The 14,364-nt window shown below is 39.5% G+C and overlaps 1 protein-coding gene across 9 annotated transcripts in view; it reads right to left on the minus strand.

Moving 5' to 3' along the window:
- Window positions 1–14,364, minus strand: part of PRPF4B (pre-mRNA processing factor 4B) — a 38,267-nt gene that overhangs the window by 19,092 nt on the left and 4,811 nt on the right. For all 9 annotated transcript variants that reach the window (XM_025202384.1, XM_025202380.1, XM_025202385.1 and 6 more), the window contains 5 exons: window positions 10,111–11,307; window positions 5,343–5,513; window positions 4,818–4,973; window positions 3,952–4,033; window positions 1,602–1,812 (listed from right to left, as the gene is read on the minus strand). In XM_025202384.1, the coding sequence (XP_025058169.1) occupies window positions 1,602–1,812; window positions 3,952–4,033; window positions 4,818–4,973; window positions 5,343–5,513; window positions 10,111–11,307 (1,817 nt within the window). The remainder of the gene's footprint in view (window positions 1–1,601; window positions 1,813–3,951; window positions 4,034–4,817; window positions 4,974–5,342; window positions 5,514–10,110; window positions 11,308–14,364) is intronic.

Genomic DNA, 14,364 nt, shown 5'->3' on the forward strand with positions numbered 1-14,364 from the left:
CACCCCCCCATCAAACAAAAACAAACCCTTTTAATCAGATGTTAGAAAACTCACTGAAGCACTTTCTGAAGCACTTTTATAAAAACGGCTACTATATGGTAAAAATGACACCTGCCTGGACTGCAAGCAAATACAGGAAAAATCCTGCTATGTAGCCCCTAATACACGTGTGTTGAAGTGGATGAAGAACAAGTAGAAAGGTTTTCTCTCTAGCTTAACAGAAGGGCAAAATCTTTTCTGGATTATTTTAGGAAGCCCTATGGTGTACACTAGCTTATAGTTTCAGTACAAAATAGTTTTACCACCTCCCCAAAGAGGTGTCTTCTGTGACTTAAGAGGCTAAGTATGACATGCTTCTCCATGCCACTGCTGCAACTTATAGTATAATCAGTAAGCTACTTAACCTTCATACTATCTCAGTCTGTAGTTTCATCCTTTTGGTTTAGACCAGTGGTGGCTCCACCTCTGGCCCATGCAGCCTGGCACTTGGGGTTCCCTTACAGGTCTGGGGATTTAACAGTAGGGGAGCAGTGGCAGTGTTAATTGCCACAGCTTCCAGAACCATGGCAATTAAGACTGACACATTTCCAGACCTACGGGGAGCCCCACAGGCCAGGTGACATGGTCCTGTGAGCTGGAGGTTAATACCATTAATACAGTGATTCTCAACCAGGGTTCTGTGACACCTGTGGTGCCAAGCAATATGAAACATTGTTAGGGGTGTAAACACCTACAAGATTTACAAGATAAATCCAGAGATTTCAAATAGGACTCCGCTGTGTAAAAACAATCTGACCTGTTATGGTCTTTCTAGGTTCTCTGCAGCAGAAAAACTGCTCTTATTATTTTTCCATAGTCAAAAGATGAGTGAAAACTAAGAGCTGGAATTTTCTGAGGTGTGCCTTGAGTCTAACTACTTGACTACCACTTGGAGCAAGTTGAGGTGTACTGTGCTCGTGATCAGATGAGCAAGTTCTTCTCTATAGCCCTAATTAGAACATTTTCAATAGCACAGAATGCACCAGACACGTACTCTTTATTCCCTTTGTTGCACCACACAACAGGATTTTGTCCTATATTTATATAATACTATTATAATTATTTTCAGAGGAAAGGAGGAAACGAATCCTTCATGCCATGATAGCAATCATTTTGTACAGGGGGCAAAACCCTTACAACCATGCCATAAGTCCATTCTGGCTTTGCTGCAACAATTAAATATTCAGAGGTGTATGCTCCTCAGTGACAACTATTCCTTAAAAAATTCACAAAGCAAAAATGACTCAAGGTTTGCTAAATAGAAAGTTTCATAAGAACATTAATTAAAAATACTTTAAAGATATAAAATTAAACTACAATAGAAAGGCATCCACATATGTTCTCACAGTTCAAAACACTAATTGCTTAAACTGCTAGCAATGCTGAAAACAGTCCTCCCATTTACACTATCTTCTTTGGAAAAGTATTTTAATCTTCAAGAAGTTTTCAGTTTTATGGCATTCTAGGGTAACTTATTTACAATTTTTGCAGTCTGTGCTTGTTGCAATGCTCTCCTTCAAACCTCTAATATCACATTATAGTATCCAATTTCAGATTCTTACCATTATTCTGTTCAACTGTCATGAGGTTGTGTTTCGCTTTTACAGAGGCCTCAAATGTATCAACATTTTCCCGTTCATACTCCTTAACATCAGCAGCCACTCGTTCTAAGATGTCATCTGGTGAATTTGAGCGACTACGCGTGCTACTTTGAGGGCTGCTTGGTTCAGATGGCACAGACATGTTACTGTCTTCAGTCAAGTACTTATATTTCTGCAAAGAAATGTTATCATGTTACTCCCAATATTCTGGTTTAGCACAACCCTCAATATAGTCTATATATTGGTTAATATGTTGTTTTAAATTTAATTTAAATGGCTCATATTTGATTTAAATGTTATATTTACACTTAATTTGAATTCTAAAAACAGTATATTGTCTGCTGGATAAGGTAAGAAATTTGTTTTAAGAAAATGTAATCTAAGAGGAAACTAGGGATGTAAAAGGTTAAACAATTAATTGTTTAACCAATAAGTGCAGTGATAACCAGTTAGCTTACCAGTTATCCTTTAGCTTGGGGCAGGTGCAGGTCTGGCAGGTAAGGGGGTAGTGGTGGGGGAAGGAAAGCTGAATGGTGCTCCTTCCTTCCCAGCACAGGACTTCAGGTGGGCTGTGCTGTCTGGCTTGGGCTTGCCTCCTCCCCTACTCCTAGCAGTCAAAGGGCTCTGGGAGCCAGGAACAGCTCTCAGCAGTGGCTGTGTCCGAACTGCCGTGTTATCAGTTAATCATTTAACTGATATAATTAGAGGAGGTTAAACAAATATATATTTTTTTTAATATTTACAGCCCTAGAGGAAACAACAGTAAAAAAAAAAAGTCTAAAATCTGATTTTGAATCCTTCAGAAATCTCTGTTCAGGCATTTAGATGTATTCAAATTTTTGTAAGACCTGGTATAGTGAAGCTAAAAGCAAGCTTAGCTATTTATTTGTGTTTGATAAAATACCAATATTAAGCGTATTAGCAATATAAATTTGGTCCCCTATGTAATGAAATACGGCTTGCAATATTCAACATTTTATATGAATATGACCTTTCCATATTAGTTTGGAAGTGCAGAAAACTGGTAAAGTGGCTTTATTTCAATTTTAGTATTTGAACAGGAAGATTTCAGTTTACTGCAATCAGATGTCTCTAGTCATTCACTGTGTACATGTTTGTAAAACTAAGATTTTTCGTATCTTGAATGGCATAGGGATGCTACAGAAGTGACCTCCCTATTACTCTCTACACTTTCCTGGAAGCTCAACCAACTTAGCAACAACTTGTTAGCCATTTTCAAGGCTCAGCTCTTTGGAATCTGAACCCCCTGACGAGCCACCATAGTCTGAATCTAGTGAGCCTTTAAACACACTACAAACTGTTTTTTCTTAATTAGGTTTTGCCTGATTTCAGGGTTTTGGTCAGCAATGTTTCTGAAGGCAGCTAAGGTATTTTTGTTTTCTGAGGTATAATGTTTTGTTTTGAGGTATACTGCTTCTGAGATTTGTTTTTTTTTTCCTCATAAAGTACCATACTTACATTTTCCATTAAGAAAGCTTTCCATTAAGAAAAAAAATCTTTGAAAAAGCTTTGTGTGTTTTGATACAACTATTGCTATAGAATTTTATGGCTATACAGTATACATATGCCAAAGCATACCCAGTGCAACAAAAATGACTCACTTGGACTAGGTTGTTTTTGTAACACAGATGTAAAGTTTTGATCCAAACAGTATTTCACAACCATAATGAAAAATAAGTGTCAGATTCTGACAACCTTAATTTCATTAGCATAAGTGGAGATCATGACATTTTTCATTACACAAATCTTACTTAAAAGAATTAAGAACACATAACAGTCTATAATGTAGGCCAAGGGTGGCCAATCCATAGCGCACATGCCAGATATGACACAGGCAGCTACCTAGATGTGGCAAGCCCCAGGCAGGCTCAATAAAGAGGCTGAAGTGCTGGATGCAGAAAGGTGGTGTTGAGTGTAACTACTGTAAGCCAGGTTAACCCTTTCCTGGTCTGGCAGCCACTACAGAATTCTGGGCTTTGGATTTAAATCTGCCATTTAAAATTTCAGCAGTTGTGGTGCCAAGTAAAAGGTTAACTTGGCTTTTGGTGCTCAGACCTCTCTTGCAACAGTATCCTGCACCCACTCTACTCAGCCAGAACAGGGAAACCCTTCATTCTGGTGCACCAGGGCACAAACACATATTGGGTACACCTCTGGGGCACAGGGATCAGAGAGGCACTCTTGGAAGGTCAAGACTTAACTTGTGTAATGCCAGCAAAAAGGGATGGCCACCAATGATGTAGGCAAACAATCAATTTCAGTAATCTGAGCATTAATCACAATCACACACCTGAACAATTGCTTGCCTCTGTAATCTTCTCTGTTCAATCAGTGCTTCTTCATCTTCTTCTTCTACATCAAAATCTTCAAGACTAAGACGATAATTATTAATATTTATACAGCAACATAAATGTATGCTCTTTATGGATGTTTTAAAGAGTTTACAATTGAAACAATGAAGTCTACTGTACATCTGTAGATCTCAAGATACCCTGGAGGTAAGTACCTAGGTTTGTTTGTTTTAGCAACAGTGGAACATTAAAAAATTCATTCTTTGGTCTTATTACTTGTTCAGTTGTGAGGTAAAACAAAGGAATTGTCAAATCAAAGAATTAGGTTATCTGAGGCTCCTTAAGGAAGTTTATTCTCTGCCATCATATTTAGACATTCTGTGTTTTATATTTTTGAATTCAAACTGAACACTACTGGCAAAGGACTGAAAAATATTAAGAGCAGAATAATCAAAAGCGTGTAGATTTTCAGCTTGGCTTCTTTTCCTAGAAAATTTGCATGCTAAATATAACTATATACATAGTGTTGATTCAAAACAATATATACTGTTAAACTGGGGTGTCTAAAACAATTTATAAATATTTATTGAGCCTTACACTTGTGCTATGATCAATGTTTTCTCAAGCAAGTAAACTGAGGTACAGAGACACTAAGTGACTTCAATGAGACTGAACCCATCCCCCCTCTTCCCTTCAGACATTTTTCCCATTTTCTTTATTTCTGCAAAAAAGATTCTGATCAGCACAAACAAGTTAATCATAAAGACTTGTACTGAAATTAGGCAATAGTCTGAGACTCTAACTGCCATAAAAATTAGTATTATTACATTCTCCCATTAAGTCAGACATAAGAATATATTCTTACTTCTCATCTGATGAGGATTCCTGCTCAGCTTTCATGCCTTCAGAAAGACTCCCTTTAAATTTATCTTCTTTAACTTTGCTTCTACTCCTACGTCTACGACCACCCCGTGACCTGGACCTCCTTCTCAGACGAGACCGACTTCTTCGACCTCTGTCCCTGTTAAATGCAAGAACAATATTGTAAAAGTGTCAGTGAAACAGATGACAGGACTGGATTAGTTAGTTTTGACTTATGCTTGATTTGTATTTATAGATTTCAGTCTATACAACACACAACCTTCTTAAAAAGTAAGCTTCAGCAAGAAAGCATTAAGCACTTTACCCTCTTATCCTTCTTTAACATCTGAAAGCAGGATAAGGTGAGTTGGAGACTGTGCTACTGCACAATTTGTTGGGGCAATGGGAGGAAATCTGTGAGATTTTTAAAGATAAGCTAATAAAGACATATAATAGTCTGTTATACAATCTGCATACATGAAAAAGATCTATATACTATGCACAAGAAAGATGGCAGAATTGTTTTTACCTCCTCCGAGGAGACCTACTCCTCCTTCTTGGAGATCGGCTACGTCGCAGTGGTGAGCGAGATCGCCTTCGGATGGGAGATCTAGACCTTCTTCTAGATGGGGACCATCGGGGAAGACTGGTTTCTTTTGATCTCTCGCGTCTAGACAGGATATCATCTCTAGGTCGTGTCCTTGAAATTAAGAAAAAAAGTGGTAAAAATCAGAAAAATGGAAGACACCATTATTTCCTCTAAAATCTCACTTGAAAAATTTACTGCAAGTGAGGTGCAAACAAATGGGCTTCTGGGGCAGGGAAGGGTAAGTACGCTGCTGTGCTGGCTTCACTCCTTGTATGTCTCCCCTCACGAATGAAAATACCTGCACTGACACAGGTCTAAGTACAGGATGGTTCTGCCAACACAGCTTTTTAATTACTACCAGAGAACTAAGAAGTAGCTCTCTACTAAATCTGAGTTTAGGCCTTGAGTTAACAATGATATCTTTTTAAATTTAAACAATGGTATTGAAATAGAAATACAAACACCAAAATGTTAGAATCCAGAGAAGAAAAATGAAAACAACTCAAATTTAGGCTTGAGGAACCTGAGCAACCACTTTAGCTTCCATTTTCATTTTGAGAACACACTTTGACCAGCCCTCACCTTGCTTTGACCATCATCATGGGGACTGTATCATAATAAATGACAATGAGTAATCAGAAAGTTGTTTTCTCAAATATCATTTGAGTTAACTGATGACAATATATTTTTAGAAAATATCTAGAAATGTTAATGCATTCTTAAAACGTATTGCCACCCCTGACACTGACTCAGCATCTGACACTGATTTATACAGATTCACTTGAAATTAAGAATTGTGTAAAAAACAGAAATTGACGCCAGTAATTGAATTGAAACAATAACTGAAGTCTCAACCTGTAAGGAATGCAATGCAAAATTCTAAAATAGAAGAGTTTGAAGTAATTGCCAAAATCTTTAATTGGTCAGGAAAAGTAAATCTTAGAAAAATATACTTACACCTCTACCACAATGTAGATAAGGAAGATTTACTAATTCCTCAACACATTTTTGCCTGTGGTCAGGGGGTTGTTTTAGTTGCTATATTTCATCATTAAAGAAAAATATTTCGCGTCTGAAAGATATAGAAACCTATTTTGTAATGATACAACTTTTGTCTGCTAATCTAGTGTCAGTGATCTCAGCTACGTATCACTGATGTGTGTACAGAATTGCTGGGCAAACGTATGAAAACACGTGGTTTTCAATCCTTTTCTCAACAGTACAGAGAAATGCATTGTTTACACACAAAAAAAGTAAATTTAGCAATATTCACAAGCAAGCCACACAGGAACATACTTGTACATTGAGGGAGGTTGCATTACATTACAAAGTAATATTCAACCTTATATAGAAATCATGTCATTCAACTCTAAAATAGTGTAAAAAGTAGCAGCCAATTCAGATTTAAATGACAATTATCTTGATGAAAGGTAGCTGGGGAATATATTTAATACAAATGGAACCAGTGGAAATTTAGGTAGGCAAAATAGAGTTACCTCAATCTGTATTTGGAGATAGAACTTTAATACCGTCAAGTGTACAATACTCCACAGAATGGTATTTGCATACCTCCTCCTGAATTGCCAACACATTTCTCATGAAAGAGTTTGTTGTTAGTCTCCCACTGAAGTACTGATTCCACCCAGCTGTGTATCATGGTGTAATGAAATGCTAATGTAAGGTGATATAATGGAAAATGAAACAATAACTCCCCTCTTCTAATGTTTAAATTTAATTTTAAAATAATGTTTAAGTGTATTTTAGTTAAAGTCAAAGATAATGCTTAAATAATCCGTTATAAACTCTTATAAAACTTGTAATTCAACAGAGAGCTCATCTCTATGCTACCTGTCAAAAGCTGCATAATTATGCAGCTGACAGACTGTACTAAAACGTGCTTGAAACATAATATGGAAAACGTTACGGCACACAAACTGGAAACTGGTTTAAAGGGAAAACAAAATGAAAAGACATATGGTAAAGCGAGAGTCAGAAGAGCTGGTAATAATGCAGTATTAAGTGTTTTACTATTTGGAACGACATGAGTGTGTTTAGTAAAATCTGGTGAACACTGGGTGCATCTACATGAGTAATTAATTTAATGCAATAAACTCTGGTGCAATAACTGTCAGAGTTTACTGCTTCTAAGCGCACCAGTTGAATGTATGCCTGACATGTTGAGACAGGCCAGCTCCAACCCAGCTCAACGTGCTGTGGAGGACCTGACTGGGGCACGGGCCTGACTGTGCCCCAGTCCTCCACAGTCAGGTCCTGACTGTGGAGGACCTGACTGGGACTAGCTGGCAGGCAGCCCCCGCACTGAAGCACCCTCCTGCCCCAGACAGCCCCTCCAGCATCTACACACGCAGTGCTGCGGAGTAAAACACCACAGCAGGATATTACTCATTAGTAAAAGAAGTACTATTCTGCTGCGGAGTTAATTAGTTTACTGCCGCCTAATAGGGCTGCAAGTGTAGACGTGAGACATTTGCTGTGGAGCTATCAGTCTACTCTGCAATAAACATTTCGTGCAGACATGAACCCTGGGGATTTAAACAATTACCACCATCGGGGGCAGCCTCCAGTGCACCAATATTAGTGCAAATCTGCACTGCATACAAATCCAAGATTTCCCCTACCAGAGCTTACCTACTATTTAAAAAAGGAATAAATTAATTTGGCACAAATAACAGCCTTGCTTACCAACACTAGCCACTAGACACTACGTGCAGCTCCAATGAAATGTACTCCCTTACTGCTAATTACTGTGTTTTCTCATATATCACACCCTCACCAAAATAAGGAAGGCAAAATGTACAAAGAAAAAAAAAAAAAGATTTTTCCAGAGACGTGACTGCTCAGCCAAAACCTGGTGCCATTGAGAGCAGCTGTGAAAGTCTTAACACTGGATTCCATCCTGCTTGCTTGCTATCCCAGAGAGCAACTAACAGCCATACTGCAGCACAGCCTCTCCATGCTTTTATTCCTCCATGTTTCTATTCCAAAGGAAAAAAAAAAAATCAGCATTCCCATTTAAGACATGCACCCAAATATTGGAGGGCTGATTTTTTGGGAATAAGTGTGTAATGTAGGCTAGTAAATGCAGCAATACAGATCACCACTGTGGGCAAGACCCGTTGGTTTCCTTCTGTTGAGAAAACTATGGGCAGCAATAGAGGCATACCTCATTTGTAAGGAAATATGACCCTAAAAAAATGTAAGAGGTTTTTGTAAATATAGCATAGTGGCATCAACCTCATCACAGCAGCCAAAAATCAAGGGGAGAAAAGGGAACAAAGGCAACCTTTTCTTTTCCTGTCACTTTTCCATTGTAGCCAAACACCCGTGGAAGCCATAAAGTAGAAACACTGCCCTATCAGTGTCCTAACTAACAGGAATTATACTCGGTGAAAGGAAATTCTTTTACCCTCTAGACCAGTAGCCAATTTTAAGGGACCTTAAAATTAATCAGGCTAGAGCTTATTACTACTGTAACACAGGCTGGCCCCAAAAGGTAGCTTTTAAACAGCATTTCAATGCCACTGATCCTGGGCCCGCTTCAGATCCAACCTTCCCAAACTTCTGATACCTGGAGCACACCCTTTTTCATCTGGATTAAAAATCAGCAGCACACTTCACTCTTGCACCTAAAAAAGCATATATTTTTTCAAAACACAAACATATTCCATTTCCCTGCCATGGGAAATCATATCAGTACTGAGATGTACCATTAAAAATGACACTAAATGCATCTTTCTTGAAGGAAAGGATTTGTCTCTGTACCACTGGTTTTCAATTTTTCTATCCTCAAGGGTCCCCTCCATATCTTTACTGACATTTAGAGCACCCCAAATGAAAGTCACTGAGATGGACCCAAATTTCAGTAAAGATCTGGAGGAGAGCTTTGAGGCTAAAAGTTGAGAATCACTGCTCTAGCTGGTGCCACTTAAGGGCAGGGGAAGCAGGACCTCACTCTGCTGTGCTCTTCTTTCCACTGTCTGCTTCCTCCCAACCCCTGATTTGTACCGGGGAGTGAGGGACAGTTTTCACTGCTGAGGCTGCTCCTGCAGGGTCTCACACACCAGTGACCACTCCATATCCCCTCCTGCCAGCCCCATAAATACAGGAGGGGTGGAGGGGATGCGCCGGGCTGCAAAGCATGGCTCCACCTGTGTGTCCACCCACTTGGCAGCAGAAGATGCTGCTGGGAGTGTTGAGGGAGGCCAGCACAAGGGCTGCCTGGGGCAGGGAAAGTAGCAGAAGCGGCAGCAGTTCCTAAAGGAGCAGACACAGGCACCGCTAAAGTAGCTGGGGCAGGCGCAGACAAGGAAGAAGGGAATAACCTAATTCTAGGCTCAAGAGACCGATTTAAAAAAACAAAACAAAACAAAACAAAACCCCAAAAAAACCACCCAACCTGATAAAGCACTTAACTACAGAATCTTTGTTGCCAGTTGTGATGCATGCACCATAAGAGCCACCCTGTCCGACTCCCAGATCCCAAGCTGGGTTTGCAGATCTGGCAGTCAAGAAAACAAAAAAACATTTTCTATGGGTGTGATATTAACAGGCACTACCAACAAGTTAATAATGACATTTTTACAGATACTTATAAAGTTCTAAACAGTTAATTTTAGCACTTATTTGTGCATGTCATATTATAATGCAATTCATTAGAGGTTTTCAACTTTTTAAAATTAAAATTTACCTGGGAGAAGAAAGACGCCTCCTTTCTGATTCTCGTCGCTTTCTTTCTGCTGATCTGCTCTTTGCTCTTCTACCTGGAGATTGAGTCCGAGAGGGAGACTTACTCTGCTTAGATCTACGATCATTAAGGAGAGGAGATCTACTTCTTCTTGATTTTTCACGTTTTGGAGATAAGCTTCTTCCTTTAGGGCTACGACCAGGTCTTCTAGGAGACCTGTTTTCTTTTCCTGAAGAAGCATCTTTAGAAGGAGATTTAATAGGCTTCTTTTCTTTCTCAGCCTCTGACCTCCTTGATTTCCTATCTTTGGACCGTGATCTTCTGTCTTTGGATTTGTCTCTTAGTTCTGTTGGGGATTTAGATTTTTTGCCACGATCTCTATTTTTGCTTTCATTTACCACTGGAGACTTTCTGCGATCTCTAGATTTATTTTTTTCATCCGCTTTATTCCTATCCTCTGGGGGAGATTTAGACTTTCTATTTTTCTCTTGAGACCGCCTTCTAAGCGTTGGAGACTTTGATTTCCTTGTTTGATCTTGGGACTTACTTCTTTTATGTGGACTTTTTGATTTTCTCCTCTCTTTTGACTTGCTTCTAGTTGTTTTCTCTTTGACTCCATCAACTCCTACTTTGCTTTTCTTTTTTTCAGATCGGTGCCTAGTCCGCTCTTTTGTTTCAGTATTCTTACTTCCTTTCTTTGAATTAGTTTTATTGTCCACAAGCTCTAATTTCCCCTTTGTGTTTGATGATTTAGTTGTAGATCTATTCCCATTTCGTACTTTCTCATTGATTTCACCCTCTTCTTCAGAACCTGACTCATAACCTTGTAATATTAACCCCATCCCAGATTGGACTTTTCCTTCCATTAATTCATTCTCAAGTTCAGCTTTTAATAATGCTCTTTGTTTCTCCAAATCTTCTAGTGGAGCTAAAAAATCAATTTTAGTTCTTTTTGCTGGTCCATCTTCTTTATCAGAGGCATCAACAACCTCTTTCCGTTTATGTTTCTTATGCTTGTGCCTGTGTTTATGTTTTTTGTCCTTGTCTTCTTCTGAAGAATGTTTGTGTTTCTTGTGCTTGCTTCGGTGTTTGTGTTTCTTTTTTTTGTGCCGGCTGTGCTTGTTTTGAGGCTGCTCTCCCTCTGATATTTCCCCATTTTCTTCATTTGCACTTCTTTCAGAAGTATCAGCATCTTCAATTCTGCAAAGTTATGAAAACATTGATCAGCAAATGCCAAATATCTCTACTCATTATGGTTCTGATATTTTTTCATCTTGACAATTTCATTATAAACAAACTAATACAAATTCTTTAAAAAGCCAAGAAACCTAGAGCTTGTACTCAAACAAGAAGAAACTGAGATGTTATTTTTAGTCTGTGGAATTGTGCCAGGGTGCATCACATAACAAAGTTGTAACAGCAGATAAACAGGCATCCAAACAGGTTACTACAACATCCAAAAGGGTACTGACAGAAGATCTAGCAAGTACCTTAATAAATTATGTGAAAATCTGCAATGTCAAATTATGTCAATTTTTAAGCTTCATGTTGACAGCACCTATTAATGCCAGACAACCATGCTACAGAGTGTATTTAGGCACTATCATACTTATCTTTACTAACCTCATTTAGTATTTTGCTCAGTTCAGTACTACAGCATTTAAATAATGTATTTTTAAATGACAAAATATGCTACTTGGATACAAGTCCTGCACTTAGGATGGAACAATCACACACACCAATACACACTGGGGACAACTGAGTAGGCTGCAGTGCTACAGAAGACGACCCAGAGGGATGTAGGGGATCATAAAGTGAATGAGCCAGTGTGTGCTTGCTTTAAAAAAAAAGCCAACAGCACACTGGGCTGCATAAACAAGACTGTCACTTGCAACTTAAGGGCAGCAATTCTTCCATTTTATTCGGCCCTGGTGAGGCCTCACCTGGTACTCTGTGTTCAGCTTTTGGCACTAATCTTCAAGAAAGATGTGGACAAATTGGAGGAGTCCAGCAGAGAGCAACAAAAATGATTAGAGGCCTAGGAATTATGACTTAAAAGTCTGGAAGAACTGAGGTTACTTAGCCTGGAAAAGAGAAGACAGAGGGGGAGGTACTTTGTTTACAGTCTTCAAATATCTGAAGGATGACTATAAAGAAAGTGGTGTGAGACTATTCTCTGTAGCCACAGGAGACAGGACAAGAAATAATGCAACAAAGGAATTTCTGTATATCACAGAGGTTGATATTAAAAATTTTCTCACTGTAAGGTAGGTGCTGGAATAAGATACCTAGATGACATCTTCATCCTTGAAAGTTATTAAGAGCAGTTTAGACAAACATCTGTCCAGAACAGTGGTGCTCAAGCTTTTGGCCCCATGAGCCAGATGAGTAGTATGGAGCCAGTTCACAGGCCAGACTGAGTTCCACGGGGTCTTGGGTAGGAATCAGGCCCTGGGGCCCAGCACTGTCCCTTAGCACCTGATCTAGCGTGCAGGGCCTGGGATTTTCCAGAGGTCTAGAAATTTGGCAGCAGGGGAGCAGTGGTATTACTCTCCCACTGTCAAATTTCCAGAGTCATGGGGAACCCTGCAGGCCAGATGACAACATGCCACAGACCAGATCCGACTCACATGTAGAGAGTTGAACATCCCTGGTTTAGACAGTAATACTCCTATCTTGAGCAGGGGGTTGGACGAGATAACCTTCCAAGGTCTCTTCTAGTCCTCCAAGATTTTATAGTTCTATAACAGTTCAGTAACACAGAAATTTAACAGAAAAACTCTACCTTTAGTGTTACAGTTATACTGGCAAATCTGTATGGCAATAAGCCCTGAGACTACTAAAATATGCTTCTGTGGAATATTCTCCTCATTGTATCGCAGTAGTTGCATCGCAGCTGCAAGAGTCATTAGGAAGTATAACATTTTCAACATGACTTTTGCTACATTCTGATTACATGCTGGTAATCTGGCAACAGATTAAATACCTAATGCTAATTGTCAAGGTAATTTATGAAACTGCTAAAATTTGAAACTACCATCCTGTCATCGGCATGCTGATCTTTTGTTATTGTGCCATTATGGTGCGTTTTAGGTATATACCACGTATCTAGCCAGTAAAGGAACCCACAAAATCATTCTAAAGAACCTAAATTTAGAGAGACATTTCCAGACCTGACAATTAGTAAATCTTTATCATGTGTGTTTTGTTTTTAAAGTATATTAGCTAACTGTATGAAAACCATAGCACAAAGAAAACTGTATGTATTTTAAACATACTGAAAATGGCTGAGGTAGGGTTTTCACAACTTTCACTGTCTACATTATGATTTTACAATGGGCTAATTTAGAAAAAAAAGGGGGGAGTTTGCCTAGACAACAGACAAGTGGGAGCCAAGTGCAAACCAAAGCAGCATCTTTTTGCAGGATAAGCTGCTGATCTAGTTACTTAACTGCCACTACCCTGGATATTTCACAAACTCCCTCTCTCCTCCTTGCAAAGATGAGGGTTTACAAAGTTACTGGGAGCAGACAGAGCTCCATCAAATAGCTGTGTAGGACCACTGACATCCTCCTGCCATTTTCAACAGCTTTTATTATTACAAAGGGCATGTCTTTTCTTATCAGCTGCATAGGATTGTTGATGAGCTCCAGGTGATAAAAGGGGCAGGCTTTGAAACACAAGCTGCAGCACACAGCTGAGCAGCTCATACTTAAATTGGTAACCCACTGCAAATTAAATGGGCTGCAAAACACCTAGATACAAGCGATCCAGGTTCTACTGAACTAGTTTTACCAACAGCAGAGTGACTTTAACAAAGACGTCATCCCTTTTAACGGCTGGTATTCAGAAAGCTACAGAATGTAACATTCATTGGAAGTTCTACAACACAAGAGCTGGGTGAGGCACAGAGATAAATTTATCCCACTGCTGTCCAACTGGCCCTTTAAGGGACACATGCAACCTATGAGGGTTTAAATTCCAGCTCCCAGATTCTCACTCAGCTGCTGCTTCCCATTGCTCCAACAGCCAGTGTCTCTGGGCTCTCCATCCTTTCTTCAGCTACCACTTCTTCCCTTTGCCCCAAGGTGCTGGGCAGGGCAGGGCAGGGCAGTATAGTGTAGCAAGGTGAGGGCAAGTCCAAACTGCATGCAGTGGGGAGAGTGGGAAATGCGCAAGGGGCAGTAGTGTGGGGAGCTGCTCACAAAGGCAGGCACTGCAGCAGTGTAGGAGAAGTATCACACTGGCACAGGGACA

This window comes from Alligator sinensis, unplaced genomic scaffold (genome assembly GCF_000455745.1).
Source record: "Alligator sinensis unplaced genomic scaffold, ASM45574v1 scaffold579_1, whole genome shotgun sequence".
NCBI lineage: Eukaryota > Metazoa > Chordata > Crocodylia > Alligatoridae > Alligator > Alligator sinensis.